This window comes from Myodes glareolus, chromosome 2, assembly GCF_982192425.1.
Source record: "Myodes glareolus chromosome 2, mMyoGla1.1, whole genome shotgun sequence".
Lineage (NCBI taxonomy): Eukaryota > Metazoa > Chordata > Mammalia > Rodentia > Cricetidae > Myodes > Myodes glareolus.
This window is the reverse complement of record NC_142027.1, coordinates 77,817,510-77,834,488: the sequence shown is the minus strand read 5'-3', so window position 1 is coordinate 77,834,488 and position 16,979 is coordinate 77,817,510. Positions and strand designations below refer to the sequence as shown.

The window sequence follows — 16,979 nt, the reverse complement described above, 5'->3', positions numbered from 1 at the left end:
AGAGAGAGAGAGAGAGAGAGAGAGAGGAGAAAGAGAGAGAGAGGAGAAAGAGAGGAGAGAGGGGATAGAGAGAGGAGAAAGAGAGGAGAGGGGGATAGAGAGAAGCGGGAAAGAGAAGGAGAGAGAGGAGAGAGGGACAGAGAGGGAGGAAAGGAGAGAGAGAGAGAGAGAGAGAGAGAGAGAGAGAGAGAGAGAGGAGAGACCACTGAGTGCATTAAAGTTTTTGGAGCATGCTTTGGCTTTTGTTATGCCCTGAATGTCAGCACTCCTCCAACATTCATAGGCTGAAGCTGTAACAGGTATGGTGGGCATTAGGATGGCAACGATGCCCATGCAGATGACCAAGAAACTCCTTTGCGCCTTCTATTATGTGAGAATGTAGCAAGAAGTTGCCACTTACAATCTAGAAAGCAGTCCCTTGCTAGATCCAGGACCTTTGACGGCCTAGTCCTCAGGACCATAATGCAATTTGGTGTTTTGCAAGCTACTCTGTTTATAGTGTTTTGTTGCAACAGCCTAAACAAGATAAGATGACCATGTGCTTGTCCTGCTTGTTATGATACAGCCATTTTCATGTGAATATGTCACAGCCTCAGCTGGCATATTGTGGGTTAATAGAAAAACCTTCAGAATTTTGAATACTTGCTTCAGGAAATGCTCCGTGGATCACTTGGTTTGATCATTGAATAAATCGTTTCTTACCTGACAGTACAGAATATTCCAAACCTGAGCCTTTCCCTGAATCCATGAAAGTATCTGTGTTTGATGATGCTTGCAGAGGGCTTAGCGCCTGGACCAACCAAGAGGAGCATCTCTGATGATCACATGGCACAGGTGTGTGACCGGAGGAGCCTTCCCATACCAGTCATTGAATGATGTTCCCAGGTATTTCATCAAGTGCTCTGAGGCACACCCACTCTGGTCCATAGGACATTGTATCGTCTTCTCCAGGGTCTTGAACATGGTAGCCATTCATGTCCAGCTGTCTGCTGGACTGTTGCTGTGGTAACGTTATTAAAGCAGTTTGGAAGTAAGATGAAAAGATGACCCTCTGAGTAAAATGTTTGCCACGTTTTTCTGTTTGTTTAAATGAAAAGACAGGAAAGTGAGATGTCTCTTAGAACCTTTGAAAGAATTGTTCTGGGTTAGCCACCAGAGAAGACTGCTCAGACTTGGGTTCAAGGTAATAGGAAGTCTTTATTAGCTGGCCAGTGGCTACACTGGGTGTTCATGAACTGAGTTCAGTTCTGAGCCTTTATTGGGGTGAGCTTTTAGCACAACAATCACGTCCTGTATTGACACACCTTGGTTAGCAAGAACAGTTAACCAGAAGCAGAACCAGAGGAACCAAAAAGCAAGGTTAGTACATGTAGGGACTTTTTCAGAACTACGGATTTGATGGATTAGGTTTTGCTCTTGTTTTGGCAGGTGTTGCTGTCTACATGCTGGATTCCAAGGCCTGAATGGTACTTCCATCGGAGCGTCAGTTGTGCTGTGGGCTTGTTATGATTCAGACCTGCTACGGCTTTTTAAAGTTGCCTCCTTGTTCCCAATAGGAAGTAGAGAACATGAATAAGGCCCCCAATTCTGTTCAGTTTGGTGCTCTGAATGTAAGTGCTGTGCTTTATGTGTTGTTCAGAGAAAAACCAACCAAATTAACATTTCTAGAGCTTTTCAATACTAGCCTGAAAACTCAAGAGGTCAGTGATTCTCCTATATTTCCCTAAGGAAAAAACGCACTCTCCTACACTGACACCCACACATCACACCACACAAAACAACAAACAAACAAAAAACTATCCAGGCTCAGAGAAATTTTCTCCCCTCCCTTTCTCTCCCTCCCTCCCTCCCTCCTTCCCTCCCTCCCTCCCTCCCTCCCTCCGTCCCTTCCTTCCTTCCCTCTCTGCAGTTTTCTGTTTTCTTATCCTCTCCCCAGGTAAGGGTCTAGGTGAGGGTCTAGTTCAAGCCTCACATATAGTAGGCAAGAGCTCAACCACTGAGTTCACCAGAACCCTTTCACCTTAAAAATTCCTATTATTTATCTAACTCTTGGAATGCAAAATTATTTCTTTTGTACAAAGGCATGTGCCATGCATTACTAGTCTGCTATAACAAGGGCCAAACGATGGGATGACTTAAAAAGTGTATTTCTATCTCTTGTGACCTGCGGGATCTACAGGAAGAAATATTCCACAGAGTTCTTCAGGGTTCCGGGGCGTCTTTATCTGCTTTCTCCATCATCCATTAGAAACTGTCTTCAGGTGGCTTATCTTAGGGTTTCGAGTGCCGTGTAAAGCACCAGTGGACAGCTCTGAGGTCACTGAAGGAAGTCAAGGCAGGACCTAGTAGCAGGAACTGCAGCTCAGCCTGCCCTCTCCTTCGTTTTTTCAAGACAGGGTTTCTCTGTGTAGCTTTGGAGCCTGTCCTGGAATTCGCTCTGTAGACCAGAGCTGGCCTCGAACTCACAGAGATCCACCTGCCTCTGCCTCCCGAGTGCTGGGATTAAAGGTGTGCACCATCACCACCCAGCTGTCAGCCTGCTGCTCTTACACCCTCCAAGAGCTCCTGTATAGAGATAACTCCGCCCATATGAGCTGAGCCTTCCCATGGCAAACATCAAGAAAAAAAAAATGCCGCACAGGCTTGACTACAGTGCCATCTGGTGGGAGCATTTCCTCAGCTGAGGCGCTCTTCCCAAATGACTAATTCAGTAATCAGAAATACAAATCAAAACCTTGTGATTCTATCTTACCCCAGCCAGAACGGCTTTCGTAGGAAAGCAGATAAGGATGAATTCTGTCAAGGATTGTAGACAGATAGGAACCCTTGGACACCGCTGGTAGGCATGAAAATTAGTGCAGCCTCTATGAAAATCTGTCTGGGGTATTCTCACAAAATGAAAACTGGAAAACACAAAGCCTGGCTCTGCCGTTGCTGGCTCTCAACCCAGGCCAGCCCCTCGCTCCAGTCTAGCGAACCAATTTAGGTGCCCAACATAGAAACTGCTTAAAGAAAATGTGGTGGCACATGCTCAGTGGAATTTTTCCTTCAGCTGTAAAGAAGGATCAGGTTCTGTCGTGCGCAGGAAAACGTGTGCAGCTGAAGACAGCTGTGGTGCAGGAACGGAGCCAGTCTGAGAAGGGCAGATTGGGCGTGTGTGCTCCCTCATCTGCGCTCCTGGGTTTTATAGACTTACATAAGATCCCCCATGTCTCTGTGCAATGAAACCACGAGTGAGAGTGTCCACGCGGGAAGGGGGAGGGGCGAGAAGAGGAAGGATGTGCTCCAAGTGGGCTGTACCCTTGTAGGAAAACTTAAAAAGCAACATGCAAAAGAGGTCCTGGAGTTTCAACACATGAGCCTAAGGTTGCCCATCCAAACCATGCAGGCCCGAGGCAGCAGCAGTCCGTTAGTAAAGGCAATGTTGGTCCTGGCACTGCTGCCACAGGCGCCTCAGCGCCCACCAGACCTGCTTTGGATGAAGAGCAACCGCGGATCTGTCTTTGTATAACACATAGGCTGGTATTTTGCTTTATTTTCTTTCCTGGTACCGAGGAGAGAGATCGGGAGTCAGCGTACCACTCTACCCCCGAGTTATTCTTCTAAGACAAAGACATAGTTCTTTCTTGAATGTCTAGGGATTCGGAGTGCTGCAGGAGAGACCCACTCGTCTGCAGTGTTAGGTCTCAAAATACAATTTTGTGTTATTTCAGTGAAAAAATTTTAAAAAGTCACGATTAAGCAATAATATACATCCAAATTTAGCCACACTTACGGAAACTCAGGCCTCTGGCCTTTTACTTTAGTGCCTCACTTCACATGGAGACAAAGGCTGTGGACAGAGAGCCCAAAGCAAATGACCGAATTTCTGTGGCTCTTTCGTTCTGGGCAGTAACACAGCTGTCCTCCGAAAAACTAGGCTCAGGGACATGTGTGGTTTAATGTTTTCCCCTTCTAGTCTCTTAGCGAGCCTGTGTTTCCACATCATGTCCTCTGTGGTGGGAGGTGGATTCTCCTGAGGCTTTATCCAATGACAGGCTTTCACAATGCAGCTGGCTGACTCCCAGACCCGGCAAAGTATTGGTGTAGTTTTGGGGTGAAAGTCACGCCGTCTTGCTGCTGAAATCAGCAGGATGCCAATATGGAAGGCAGGGACAGGTGACCAAAACTACCATGAAGTGTATAAATGAGGAGAGGTGAGGGCCATGAGGTATTAGTAAGCATATGCCCTTTGCAGTTAGAGAGATCCGGCTTCATGCCCCAGGTTTGTTTCTCTTACTCTTAAACATCTGTGTATTAATAGGAAGACACAGTGTAAGGGCATACTTGGATTTTCCTTTCTCGGTGGGCTTGACAATGTTGTCCCATCCACCAGTAAAAGCAAGACTTTTAGGCTCTGTGTGGCCAGGCAAGGTTGTAGTTGGCAGCAGCAGACACTTGCCCAGCCTGTGCCTGGAACGCTCTGTTTCTGAAGGACTTACTGAAGCTACTCCTGGCATCCAGAGCTCCGTCTGGAAGCATGATTCAGTTCTTCAAATCTGTGCTCTTGAGAACCAACTCTGGGCTTTCAAATGCAAGACATGGGTTCGTGTTGGTTTTCCAATCTCAAGCCTTCTAGGAACAGCTTAGTGGGTTCCTAGAAGCCAGACCTGGGCTTCCCAGTAGACAGAGGAGGTGTATACTTAAGGGACTGGGAAAACAAGGTTTATCTCTACGCAGAAAATTAGTTTTCAAAACTTTATCTTGACATTTGGGACCAGGAAATCTTAAAAGACAGTACTCTGATGTCAATGCAAGTTTTCCGTGATTCTGGGCTTCAATTATGTATGGACTGTGGATTTTGGAATTCGGAAATTGCTAAAGGCCTTGAACTTGTCCCACACCACATCAGGAACTTCCCTATACCTTGGTTCTCAGAAGTCATACACATCAGCATTTCTTAACCTGTAGATCACAGTCCCTTTGGGGGGTCAAAGGACCCTTTCTCAGGGATTGCTTAAGACCATTTAAAACATCAGATGTTTACATTATGATTCATAACAATAGCAAAATTACAGTTATGAAATATCAATGAAAATAATTTATGGTTGGGGTCACCACAACATGGGGAACTGTATTGAAGGGCTGCAGCATTAGGAAGGTTGAGAACCATTGATACACATGGTCTTTCCTCAATACGGGACCCCGGTCAGAGTCAGGAGGATCCCTTCTACTTTTTCTCCTAGGGCGGTCCCTCATCATTCTTGCTGAAATATTGAACCACACAGCCTCACATTTAGTTCCACACAATAAGCGGGAGTACCATGTGAGAATTAGTGTTGTTGACTTATGGGAGAGGGAGGTCTCCTGATCCTGGAACAATTCGTTTTACTTGAGGACGTTTCTCGTTACATTCAGAGACATCTTGTTTTTATTGCTGTCCTTACCCTTGCCCCATCTGCCGCTCTGGAAGAGCACAGCCAAAGCCTGGGCACATGGGAGCTTGACTGAAGCTCTACTTGGCTTCCCCAACCCAGGCGGGATTGAACCAGGTTCCCTGGGGTGGAGACTTAAGGCAGCTGCCAGGGGCAAGGGGCGCTGCTCACTGGCTATTATCCCTCACTGGGCTGGCCAATGGTGAAATGGGGACTGCCTGTTCCCATGAGTACCGGTCTCACTCATAAGACTAGGCCATTTTCTCTCCTCATTTTCATCTGTACAGTAGCCAGTAGATCTGACTACACCAGAAGGTAAGAACAGTTCTATTAAATTCCTGGTTGCATGGGTATAAATGCCCAATCCTGGCTGGGATGTGTTTAGATTTTGCTCTCCACAGGAGTGCAAGGATGGATGTAGAGGAAACTCAGGCCAAGGAAGCACCGATTGGGCCAGTTAGGCACTGGGCTCTTCATCTATTATTCAGAATTCTTGGAGAGAGTGATTTCTTTTGGTCCAAATGCTTGAGACTATCCCGAACTTTGCTCAGTACATTTGATAACAAGGTGCTCACCGAGAAAAAAAAGTTGGAGTTAGTGAAGTGGGAGGGTTCATCCACAGATGAAATTCCTATGGAAAAAGGGGATATATGGTTTCGCCGCTTTATGAGTTAAGATGACAAAGAAGCAAGCAGAGTGACAGCTTGGGGAAGCCACGTTGAGGTCTGAAGTCGGACGAGTTTAGAATCCATTTCTACTGCTTAGCTCTACTCAGCAGACACACGCAGAGTAGCTGCCATAGAAGACAGTCAGCACCGAGGGGAAGAAAACAGGTGTGGTCTTGCTGTTGTCTGAAGAGCTGGGGACATCTGTCAGCATGAGCCATTGGAGGGTGCTTGAGGGAATTAGGTGACACTAAGAGGTAAGGGCCTGGAATACAGTGACAATCTGGACAGAAAGCCATATTTTGAAAGATGTTTTCTGACAGAAGTGTTGTGCCTGCTTGGTCTTTGCCAAACCCGGGGAGGGTTGGGAAGTTCAGGGAGCCTCTTGTGTGTCATGAGATGTAAGTCCCCTTATCTGGAGATTTTTTTTTTAAAGACAAAGTCTCATTAGATATCTCCAACTGGCCTGGAATTCACTATGAAGACCAGGCTATCGTTAAACTCACAGAGATCCTCCTGCCTCACTGCCTCCCAAGTGCTGGGTTCAAAGATCAAAGGTATACCTGTTGGTTTGAAAGGAACTGTTGGTTTGAATTGAGCCTCACAAGGGCATAACCATCTCAGTCCTTGTGACTCTATTAAAAATGAGGGCAGGTAATTTGGCCAGATGAATTTTGGGAGCAAGAGGGCTAGCAGAAGAGGTCGAGTGTAGCTTGATTCCTGGAGCACTTTGGTCCTCAAAGCTAAATGAGAGATCCTTGATGCCTCCTTCCCCGTGTCTATTGATCTTTAAGAATGGCTGCTTCATGTCACTCAACCCAAAGACTGCATGATCTTTTTGTTGTTTTCGTTTTTTGAGACAGGATTTCTCCATAGCCCTGGGTGTCCTGGAATTCACTCTGTAGGCCAAGTTGGCCTCATACTCAGAAGTCCATCCACCTGCCCTTGTCTCCTGAGTGCTGGGATTAAAGCCATGTGCCACCACCACCCGGCTAAGACTGCATGATCTTAAAGTAACACCTTGGCTTTTTCAAGTCTCAGGTTCTCCTGTTTAGCACAGTGAAAAGCAAGTACCGATATGGGAGGGTTAAATGAGACAAAGTCTAAAAGTACCTTGTAGTGGTTGTGTGGTGGTGCACACCTTTAAACCCAACATTCAGGAGGCAGAGGCAGGGGGATTTCTGTGAGTTCAAGGCCAGCTTGGTCTTCATCGAGAGTTCCAGGACAACCAGGGCTATATAGGAGACCCCTGTTTTATAAAACAAAAAGAAGTACCATGTGCAAATTCTACTCCACAGACTTGTCACCAGTATCCAAATGTACTCAGTTCCTCATCTCACAGGAATCCTCTGAGCAGGTTAGGACACTGGGCCCAAGACCAAGTGCTGCAAGCCATGATGGTTTCTAAGTTGGAAATCTCTCAAGGTTCATTTTCTTATTTTCTCAACTTTCCCCTATTTGTGCAGTTATGTTCCTTTCTTGTTTTATGAAGGCGAAAATAACCAACATGTCCAACCTTCTAGCATGGAGCCGTTCCAAGAGGACATACAAGTGCACCCCCAGCCTTTCTGTTTCTAAAACCAATGGTGGGAGAACTCTTGGGGTCCCTCTTGGCTCTGGCATTTCTCATGGTCTTTGTTGCCTTTGTTGGCTGGCATCAAAATTATATTTAGTGACCTCTTCTCTCAATGTAGCCGTCTCTGCTAGTCCCAGAGGAAAGTCCAACCTTACGTTTCACAAGATTCTGTTGTTATTACCGAAATGCTAGCAGGTCAAAGTGGGATTTCACATCTACTTCACTGTAATGTGGTCCTCTAGGGTCCCTGGAACACAGAAACCATCCTTTTGCATAATTCCCATGGGGTTTGCCAGGAAGGTAACTATAGGGAAGGCCAGTAAGTATGGTGATCTGGTTCTACTTTGTTTGCTTCTTATGCTTAGGCAGAAATGACCGAACCTTTCTGGCCCCCAGATGTCTCACATGGAGCTCCCCCTCCTGGTGCTGTGTGGGTGAAATAAAACTGCCACAGCCTTCCAGAGTGGGTCATCCATAAACACTTGTCTGCTTCCGTTGTCTCATATATGTGTATAGCAGATCATAAGTTTATAAAATAATCCATACTTTCTGCCAACTGGGTCTCATGATCATACATCTAGGCAAAGAGCATAAAACCAGGGAGGAAGATGTGGGCAGAATGAGGAGGGGGCTAGCTGAGAAGCCAGCTTTTTGATTTGCAATCTTCTGTCTCTCACCCCCCCCCCCCCATGGGGGAGGGATACTAAAGGCAGGATATGTGACTTTACCACTTTTCTCTACTGTCGGAGAGTCTGTTACTAGGTTAGGGCTCGACTTCCACCTCTTCTGTGGTTAGTTCTAGCCTCTTGGACATCACCCAACCACTCAGAAGCCCCCTCTTGTAACCCCTAAATCAGTGCAGACATAACTGAGAGCCATTGCTCACCAGCTTATTCCAGACACTCCGTGAAGCATGGTCTGTCAATTGTCATTCAGTCTTCCAACAAACACGTAAAGGGTGAGAACTGGTTATTTGCTGGTTGTCTGTACCTGAGTGCATGTCTCCCTGAGGACCCCGTATTGTCTCCCAAGTGGCAGTGATGGTTAAATGAGATGACGGGACCGGGACCGAGACTTTCCAAATGTAAAGCATTATACACGATTCTCGACATCTAGCTTCATGACTGATCCAAAACTCATGACCTATCCAAAACATTTTTTAAAATATTTATTTATTTATTATATATACAATATTCTGTCTGTGTGTATGCCTGCAGGCCAGAAGAGAGCACCAGACCCCATTACAGATGGTTGTGAGCCACCATGTGGTTGCTGGGAATTGAACTCAGGACCTTTGGAAGAGCAGGCAATGCTCTTAACCTCTGAGCCATCTCTCCAGCCCCCAAAACATTTTTTTGGTAGCATGCTCCAAGCATAGATCATGTCCAGTACTCAGTTCCAGGCAATAGTGTTTCCCCATAGAAATTGAAATCTTTCAAAATCAAAGTGTAACAACTATGTAAAGAACCGAAATAATTCCGAATTTTTTAAAAAAGATGCATTCTGTGTCCTTCAGTGGTTATCCATAGCTGACTTTCTACCCAGAATCAGGTGGGAATGAAGCCTTCAATTAGGACCTGTCCTTAGCAAGTGCTTAGGGACTGGGAGGGGGGGAGGGAGAGAGAGAGAGAGAGAGAGAGAGAGAGAGAGAGAGAGAGAGAGAGAGTCATCCAGCAGTTGACGCATGTGCAGAGGCATCTTGCAAAGGCCCTGGTTCACAACTGTTGGTAACTCCAACTCTAGACGATCCAAGCCTTCTGCCCTCCATGTGCGCCTGGACACAGGTGTACACCCCCAGGAATATTCAAATAATTAAAAAAAATAAATCTTAAAAAAAGAAACAGCCGAGGATATGTGCTGTTTGGCACCTCCACCCCTTGCCACTCTCGGGGATCATGGAACAGCTGCACCTGTGAGTCGAGAAAGGTACTGGGAACACAGAGGTCTTGGGGAAGAATGTGTTCTTTTAGGGGAGAAAGGATGCTGATTTCCTCAGCAGAAAGGGAGAACCAGAAGACTCTAGGGGTCTGTCTTTGCCTCCCTTCCCAACATTTAGGGTAAGTCCTGGGCCACCCATTATCCAGAGGGTCCTCCTTAACTACCTACATTAGTCCACATGAATTCTGGATTCTTTCTTCTTTCCCACTGGAAAGATTGTCGCATCATAGACTCTTCCTTCTTCACATCTGGGTGTTTGTGTGTGTCGGGGGCGTGGAGATCAGAGTTAAACTTCTCAGGAGTGTGGTTGCTGAGGCTGTAAGAAGAAAGGGCAGAGACGAAACAAGATAGAGGACATTTGTAAAGCTTCAAAGCAAGGGCTAGTGAGATCGCTCAGTGGGTTAAAGGTGCCTAACCTAATGACTCCAGTTCGTTCCCCAGGACCCAATTGGGGGAAGGAGGGAGCTGACCGAGGTGCTCTCTGACTTCTGTGAGTATATACCCACAGGTACGCGCACGCGAACACACACACACACACACACACACACACACACTGCTGACCAATCTACCTAGCTAGCTGACTGACGGTAATAAAAAAGTTTCAGGACAAGCATTCTCCCTAAATACAAGAGGGACATTTGGGGACTCTCCTCTGGTTTTCTCTAACTTGCCTCTTTTGCTCTCGGGACTATCCAGACCTAAAGTGCTTCATTTTTATTTCCCTGCAGCCATTGTTGAGACTATGCTTCTGAGCCCTCCCGATTCAGTAGATGGCGACAAAGGCCCACAGAGATGCTCACAGAGAGTCTGGGAGCCCACTGATGCTCTCCGGGAGCCGTACATGATTCAGGCAGTTGTCTCTGGCCCTCTCCTCCTACTGCAGTAGGTTTGGAGCTAGGCTGGGTTACATGGAACACTTTCTCAAGATAGTGTCCTCCACAACAAAACCAAAACAGTTCAAGTAAACAAAAATGCAGAAGAAACACATTGTGATGCTAGTAAGTTAACCAACAGAGACCACTCACAGAGATACTTAGTGAGGGGATTAAGAGACAGCCGTTTCAGTAAATTGTACAACTTATTAGTGACTGGAGAATGGAAACCATTTATTCTGCCCACTAAACAACATCTTCTGGTATTACTGTTGAGACAGAGTCTCACTATGTAGCTCCTACTGGACTAACAATGCAGGTATTTTAGATGAGGATTATAAACACAAGAGGTGACAAAACCGAAACAGTGTTTCAGGTGAAGAATGATTTTTGCTGTTCTTTAAGAATAAACATATCCTTCGGAATTAGTTGCTTTTTCTTCTGTAGTCTCCAATGAGTGTGTGTGAGTGTGAGTGTGGGGGGGTATTTGTGCTTGTACATACAAGTGCTCACAAGTGTACATGTGTATATGAAAACGAGGGCGAAAAGAAGAAGAACCAGGGAGTAAGAAGCAGAGTTGAATGGAACAACCAGAAAAACCCAGGACAGGATTTCGGAGCGCTCCCAGGGCCTGGGCCTGTGTTCAGGATGAGGAGACTAGAAGTAGATCATCCCTGCTGCCTGTGAATGCACAATCTGGCCGCTGAAGGAGATAATGTGCAGGAGATTGATTATGCTATGCATTGCAAATTCAGAGAAGGATTCTAAGTGAAGGCCTTCTGGGAGAGTAGGGACAGAGATAGTCACTGAAGGCTTTCCAGGACAGGTGAGGACTGGGGCAGCCACTGAAGGACTTTTGAGAGAGGTAAGGACTGGGGCAATCATTGAAGGCCTCCTGGGAGGGATGAGGACTGGGGCAGCCACTGAAGGCCTCCTGGGGAGGTGAGTATTAAAGGTGCAGATCTTTGGAAGAGACTCCACTCAGAGGGATGGAACGATGCAGGCTGATTGGATGTACTGTGTACGTCTGCCCGTCCCATGGCTATGCACTTGTTGATTCTAGGGCTCAGGATGCTGCTGCAAACCGCCCTGCTGCTCTTAGTTCTGCACCGCCATGTTGGGGCTACCACAGCTGAAGAACCAGGAGTCCCGCTCCCTCCTCCCAAGGGGACTTGTGAAGGTTGGATGGCAGGCATCCCAGGACATCCTGGCCACAATGGAACACCAGGCCGTGATGGCAGAGATGGTACTCCTGGTGAGAAGGGCGAGAAAGGAGATGCAGGTATGAAGAGTCCTGGGCAGAGTGGGGCTTTGCCGAGTGTAGGTGAGACCGCTTGCTTGTTCCTGGCTGTTCAGACCTGAAATAATCACAGAGAAACTGTATTACAACACTGCTAGGCCTATTAGCTCAGGCTTTTTATAAAGTAACTCTTATATCTTAAATTAGCCAATTTCTATTATTTTAGATTTTACCACAAGGCTTGTGGTTTGTCTCCTTTGGTGGCTACATGGCGTCTCTTTGACTCCACCTACTCTCTTTCTATATCTCTTTCAGTCTAGCTATATTCTGCCCTGCTATAGGTCAAAGCTGCTTTATTCATCAACCAATAAAAGCAACACATATACAGAAGGACATCCCACATCAGCAGGATATGTGACACCAGTTACTAAGGCCCAGGCACAGGCAAGAAGCAAAACCTTTCTTAACTGGTTCATAAGCATCCGGAGCTCGAGTTGTCCTCTTTGAGTGAGATGAAGTGGTACCTACTGAGGTATCCACGACTTTCCTCCATCTGCCTCTTCCCTCTGCCTACCCATGTCCACATTCCCAATGGATTATTCTTCTTCCGCCCTAATTCTTGCTCTACCATTGTCAGCCATCTGTCCTTTCTGAGCACTCTTGTAGCACCCGGCAGCTTCTAGAGAATGCTTGGTTTAGTCATGAAGACAAGTCTAATGTCCAAGACTCTGGGTAGCAGGTTACGAGGACCAAGAGTCTTCAAACACGCCAATCAGAATGTGTGCAAAGACTGAAGGTATGGAATCCAGGAGAAGAGCACCAGATTCATGCAGATTCATGATCAGGCTGTGCTGAGGAGACTGGGCTTGAGCCATCCCTTGAAGGTCGACTCCAGAGAATAGAGGAGGGAGGACATTTGGACAGAGGGAATAGAAGGCAGCACAAGGTTGGTTAGCCAGTGCACAAAGGATGCGTAGGACAAATTAACTGTGATGGATACTTACAGGAGATGAATTTCTGGGGCAGTATGGAAAGGTATGAGATGAAGGAATGAATAGATGAATGAGTAGATGAATACATCATGATCAGAACATCTTCTGACCCCAAGTGACTACTACTAACTCAAAGCCTCTACCAGGCCCAATTAAGCAAAGAACAATGAGCCAGGATGAACTATCTAGCGAGAAAGTTCTCAGTATTAATCAGTTTGCTCACCTATTTTTTTTTAACACATTCATAACTTTAAAAACCATGGTTGGAGATGAACTTATGGGAACCCACCCAGGGTGTGTGAAGTGGAGATGACATCTTTCCTTGTCCTGTCAAATGCATTGTGGATGGAGGCCCTGGAAAGAGCCTGGGCAGCTCTGTTCCCAGCAGTCACAGAGTTCTTCTCCCTTTCTAGGTCTTCTTGGTCCTAAGGGTGAGACAGGAGATGTTGGGGGGACTGGAGCTGAAGGACCCCGAGGCTTTCCCGGAATCCCTGGCAGGAAAGGCGAGCCTGGAGAAGGCGCTTATGTGTATCGCTCAGCATTCAGCGTGGGGCTGGAGACCGGAGTCACTGTGCCCAGTGTTCCCATTCGCTTTACTAAGATCTTCTACAACCAACAGAATCACTACGATGCCAGCACTGGGAAATTCTACTGCAACATCCCCGGGCTCTACTACTTCTCCTACCACATCACGGTGTACATGAAGGACGTGAAGGTGGGCCTCTTCAAGAAGGACAAGGCTGTTCTCTTCACCTACGACCAGTACCAGGAAAAGAACGTGGACCAGGCTTCCGGCTCTGTGCTCCTCCACCTGGAGGTGGGCGACCAAGTCTGGCTCCAGGTGTATGGGGATGGGGATCATAACGGACTCTATGCAGATAATGTCAATGACTGTACCTTCACTGGCTTCCTCCTGTACCATGATACCAACTAACTCTGAGCTCCCAATGGCCTAAGTACCCCAAGAATCAAGGAACAGTCAACAGGCTTTCAGCATAGTTTGAAAGATTGATTTTATTATTGAGTTTGAGGGTTCTAAATATTATCCACAAGTGTACTCATTCATTCGTGAAATGGCTTTATTAAAAAAAATCATTTCAGTGTTCTTAGTTCAGAAAAAGAAGCATCCCCTGGCCTCCACAAGTCTTACATAGTAGCAATAATAGAATAAAAATAACATTTAGGGGGGAGTTTCACAATACTCTCACTGACTATAAAGAAGTAGATAATGCTATTTTGTGTTCACTGTCTCTCTTGATGTTCACACAAATCCTGTAAGGTATACATATGTATACCTTATATATGTATACAGTATACATATGAAATACAGTATCTCCTCTTTTTACAGTTGGGGTCTTTAGGCTGAGTTTATGAATGTCTAAAGTCTTAAATGTATTAAAATGGCAGAGATAAAAGTGAAGGCCAGAGCAGAGTCTGTTTCCACGGGAAGTGTAGGTTAAAAGGGCCAGCTCTTACAAACGTTGTTACTTCTCTGCCTGGCTCCACTCCGGCAAAAGAAGATCGTCACCCAAATCTCATTTGAGAGGTTTATTGAGAGGGAAGAATCCAGGAGCAGGAGGGGAGCAGAGTGGACCAGAACACTTTCATTGGGGAAACCTTCCCCTAGAGGAGCAGAGTTGTTACACTCTGGGGGACTCGAGCAGAAGTGTTTCACTGGGGAAACCTTTCCCTGCTATGCTTACAGTGACTGTGGTATTCCTTGGCTCCCAACTGTCAGGATACCTTTCTATCCAAGTTGCATGGCTTATAGGAAAGTACCATTTTCCAAAACCACATGCTTGTTCAGAGTGTTGGTAGAGGTCTCTTGTCCACCTCATTTGGGGGTCTCAAATTACATCCATCAGGAGCTCTTCTCGGTAGAGCTCTCTCAGAGAAGATGGTTCTATGTCCAGGTCCTATTCCAGCTGGACGGACACTCATTGAGTCCTTCCCCACTCTGCCATCTGCTTCTCTGCGTCTGTGCTCTGCCCTTCCTTCCAGCTAGGGAAATCCCTTCCACCTCCACATGTGGGTTGTTCCCTGTCCCTCAAGGCTGCTGGGATAGGAGATTTTCTGATGTGATCTCATTCCATGCCACTCTGTGTTTTTCCACAGATGAAAGTCTCTGTGTGAGATGTGTTCTCCTTAGCCTAGGAGCAATTGCCTGTTAAAGTTCACCTCCCCAAGCTGGTTGGTGGTGGCGGTGGTGGTGCACACCTTTAATTCTAGCATTCAGGAGACAGAGGCAGGAGGATTGCTGTGAGTTTGAGGCCAGCCTAGTTTATAAGAGCTAGTTCCAGGACAGGCTCCAAAACTACAGAGAAACGCTGTCTCCAAAAACCAAAGAAACAAAACAAAATGAAACAAAAGCTGAGCTTCCCACCCCCGAATCCTCCGAAGGTTCTTGACGATTGCTTGAAAGTAAGCAGTCTCCTGAATGCCATTGTTGTAAGTGGAGACTGCACTTTTGGTTCCTGGCCACCCAGACTCAAATAATCACACAAAACTATATTATTTACAACACTCTTTGATTGATAGCTCAGGCGTATTCCTAGCTAGCTCCTATGTTTTAAATTGGCCCATTTCTATTAGTCTGTGTATCGCCACGAGGCTGTGGCTTACCTACAGTAAGGTTCTGGCATCTTTCCCCTTTGGCAGCTACATGGCATCTCCCTGACTCCACCTTCTTTCCTCTGCTATCTCTGCTTGGATTTCCTGCCTTGCTATATTCTGTTCTGTCATAGGCCAAAGTAGCTTCTTTATTAACCAATGACAATAAAACATATTCACAGAATGCAGAGGGGAATCCCACATCATTGCTATTCATAATTTACTTCAGTTCAGTTTCTACAGCACTCATTCTTACCCAGAGAGCCATCTCATTTAGAAACACTGTGATTTTAAGATCCCAGCTCCTGTTCAAACGGACAGCTCCATCCTTTCCTGTGGAGGTGAAAGATGTCTATGCTTTCTACAACACCCGTAGAATTCTTCCTCAAAAAAGTAATTTCAGCCAGAAACACAAAGCACAGAAGAATTTGTCTCATTCTTTCCCTGGGCACTGACAGGGTAGAGGAAGAACTGGCACTCCTGAATTAATTCTTACTTTCCAAGACTTACAGGTGGGAGGGCTGCGGAGATGGCTTTATGTTTACAAGCATTTGCTGATCTCATAGAGGACCTGGGTTCTGATGCCAGCAGCCACACTGGACAGTTCATGGCTACCTATAATTTCAGTTCCAGGGAATCCTATGTTCTTTTCTGGTTTCTGCAGACACTTCATGCTCATGGTGCTCTTGAATTTATTCAGGTACACATATATACACATAAAATAAACAAATAACCCTTAAAACATAGGTGGTTCTCTATAAGAGTCCTTTGCTAACTCTGTCTTAGGAGCTGTTAAATACACTTGGCCCAAGATCTTGGTTAGTGCTGGCCTTTGAAGGAGCACCTTGACACACTGCCTGGCTCTCAGTGTGTGTTGAGATCTCCTTGGCTTCCATGTCTTATAGTTCTATAGTCCTTTGTTTCTTCTGTCTGTGAGCAGTGGGCATATGCAGCCCCTGGGCAGCCACGTGTTACTGAACTAATGGTGACTCTTGAAATCAACCCAGAGCTCCCACACGCTAGTCAAGTGCTCACCATTGAGCTGTAGCTCAGGCCCTGCATTTGGATATTTTAAAATGATCCTTAAAGCCAAGAGATGTTTGGAAATTGAAAAAACAAAGGGATGACTTCAAATGATTTTGTAAAAGTCTCTTGTATAAATTACAAAAAGAGCTACAAATGGCTCAGAGTGGTAGACTTTCCCTTAGGAGGAAACTGCTTGAATGGAGCACTTTAAAGGTTTAGGAAACGAAGAAATAGCTCTGCAAATGTGGTTTTCTTTTCAAGTTTATGTTCTGAATGATTCCCTTTGGTAAGAACGCTGGAGGCTTGGTCTTTTAAAGTGCTTGCTTATTGTTCTTTTCTACAAATAAAGATCCATTCCAAAGTTACAAATAAAGCTATCTGCTGTGCACTGCTTCTAATTTTATTCTGGAGAAACATTTGGGGTTGAGAGAAGGGTAAGCACTACTAGAACTCTATGTTGCAAGTGGCTGAATACCCAACCTCAAACAAGGCTGACAAAAATTAATACGGCACTTGACCGGGACCCAGCAAGACTATTTTTGTGCTCCTTCCCTTCCCCCATTCTGGTTTCTCTAGAATAGTTAGACCTGTTTTCCTCAGTCCCTCCTTCTAGCTCACCACAGTTGCCTAGAGCCAGCATGCCCCT

The 16,979-nt window shown here is 46.0% G+C and overlaps 1 protein-coding gene across 1 annotated transcript; it reads left to right on the top strand.

The window, feature by feature from the left end:
• The first annotated feature begins 5,572 nt into the window (after positions 1-5,572).
• On the top strand, positions 5,573-16,706 carry Adipoq (adiponectin, C1Q and collagen domain containing). The gene is made up of 3 exons (XM_048454393.3): positions 5,573-5,729; positions 11,529-11,747; positions 13,111-16,706. The coding sequence occupies exons 2-3, from the start codon at positions 11,537-11,539 to the stop codon at positions 13,629-13,631; spliced, it is 732 nt and encodes a 243-aa protein (XP_048310350.1). The 5' UTR covers positions 5,573-5,729; positions 11,529-11,536; the 3' UTR covers positions 13,632-16,706.
• Positions 16,707-16,979: the final 273 nt, after the last annotated feature.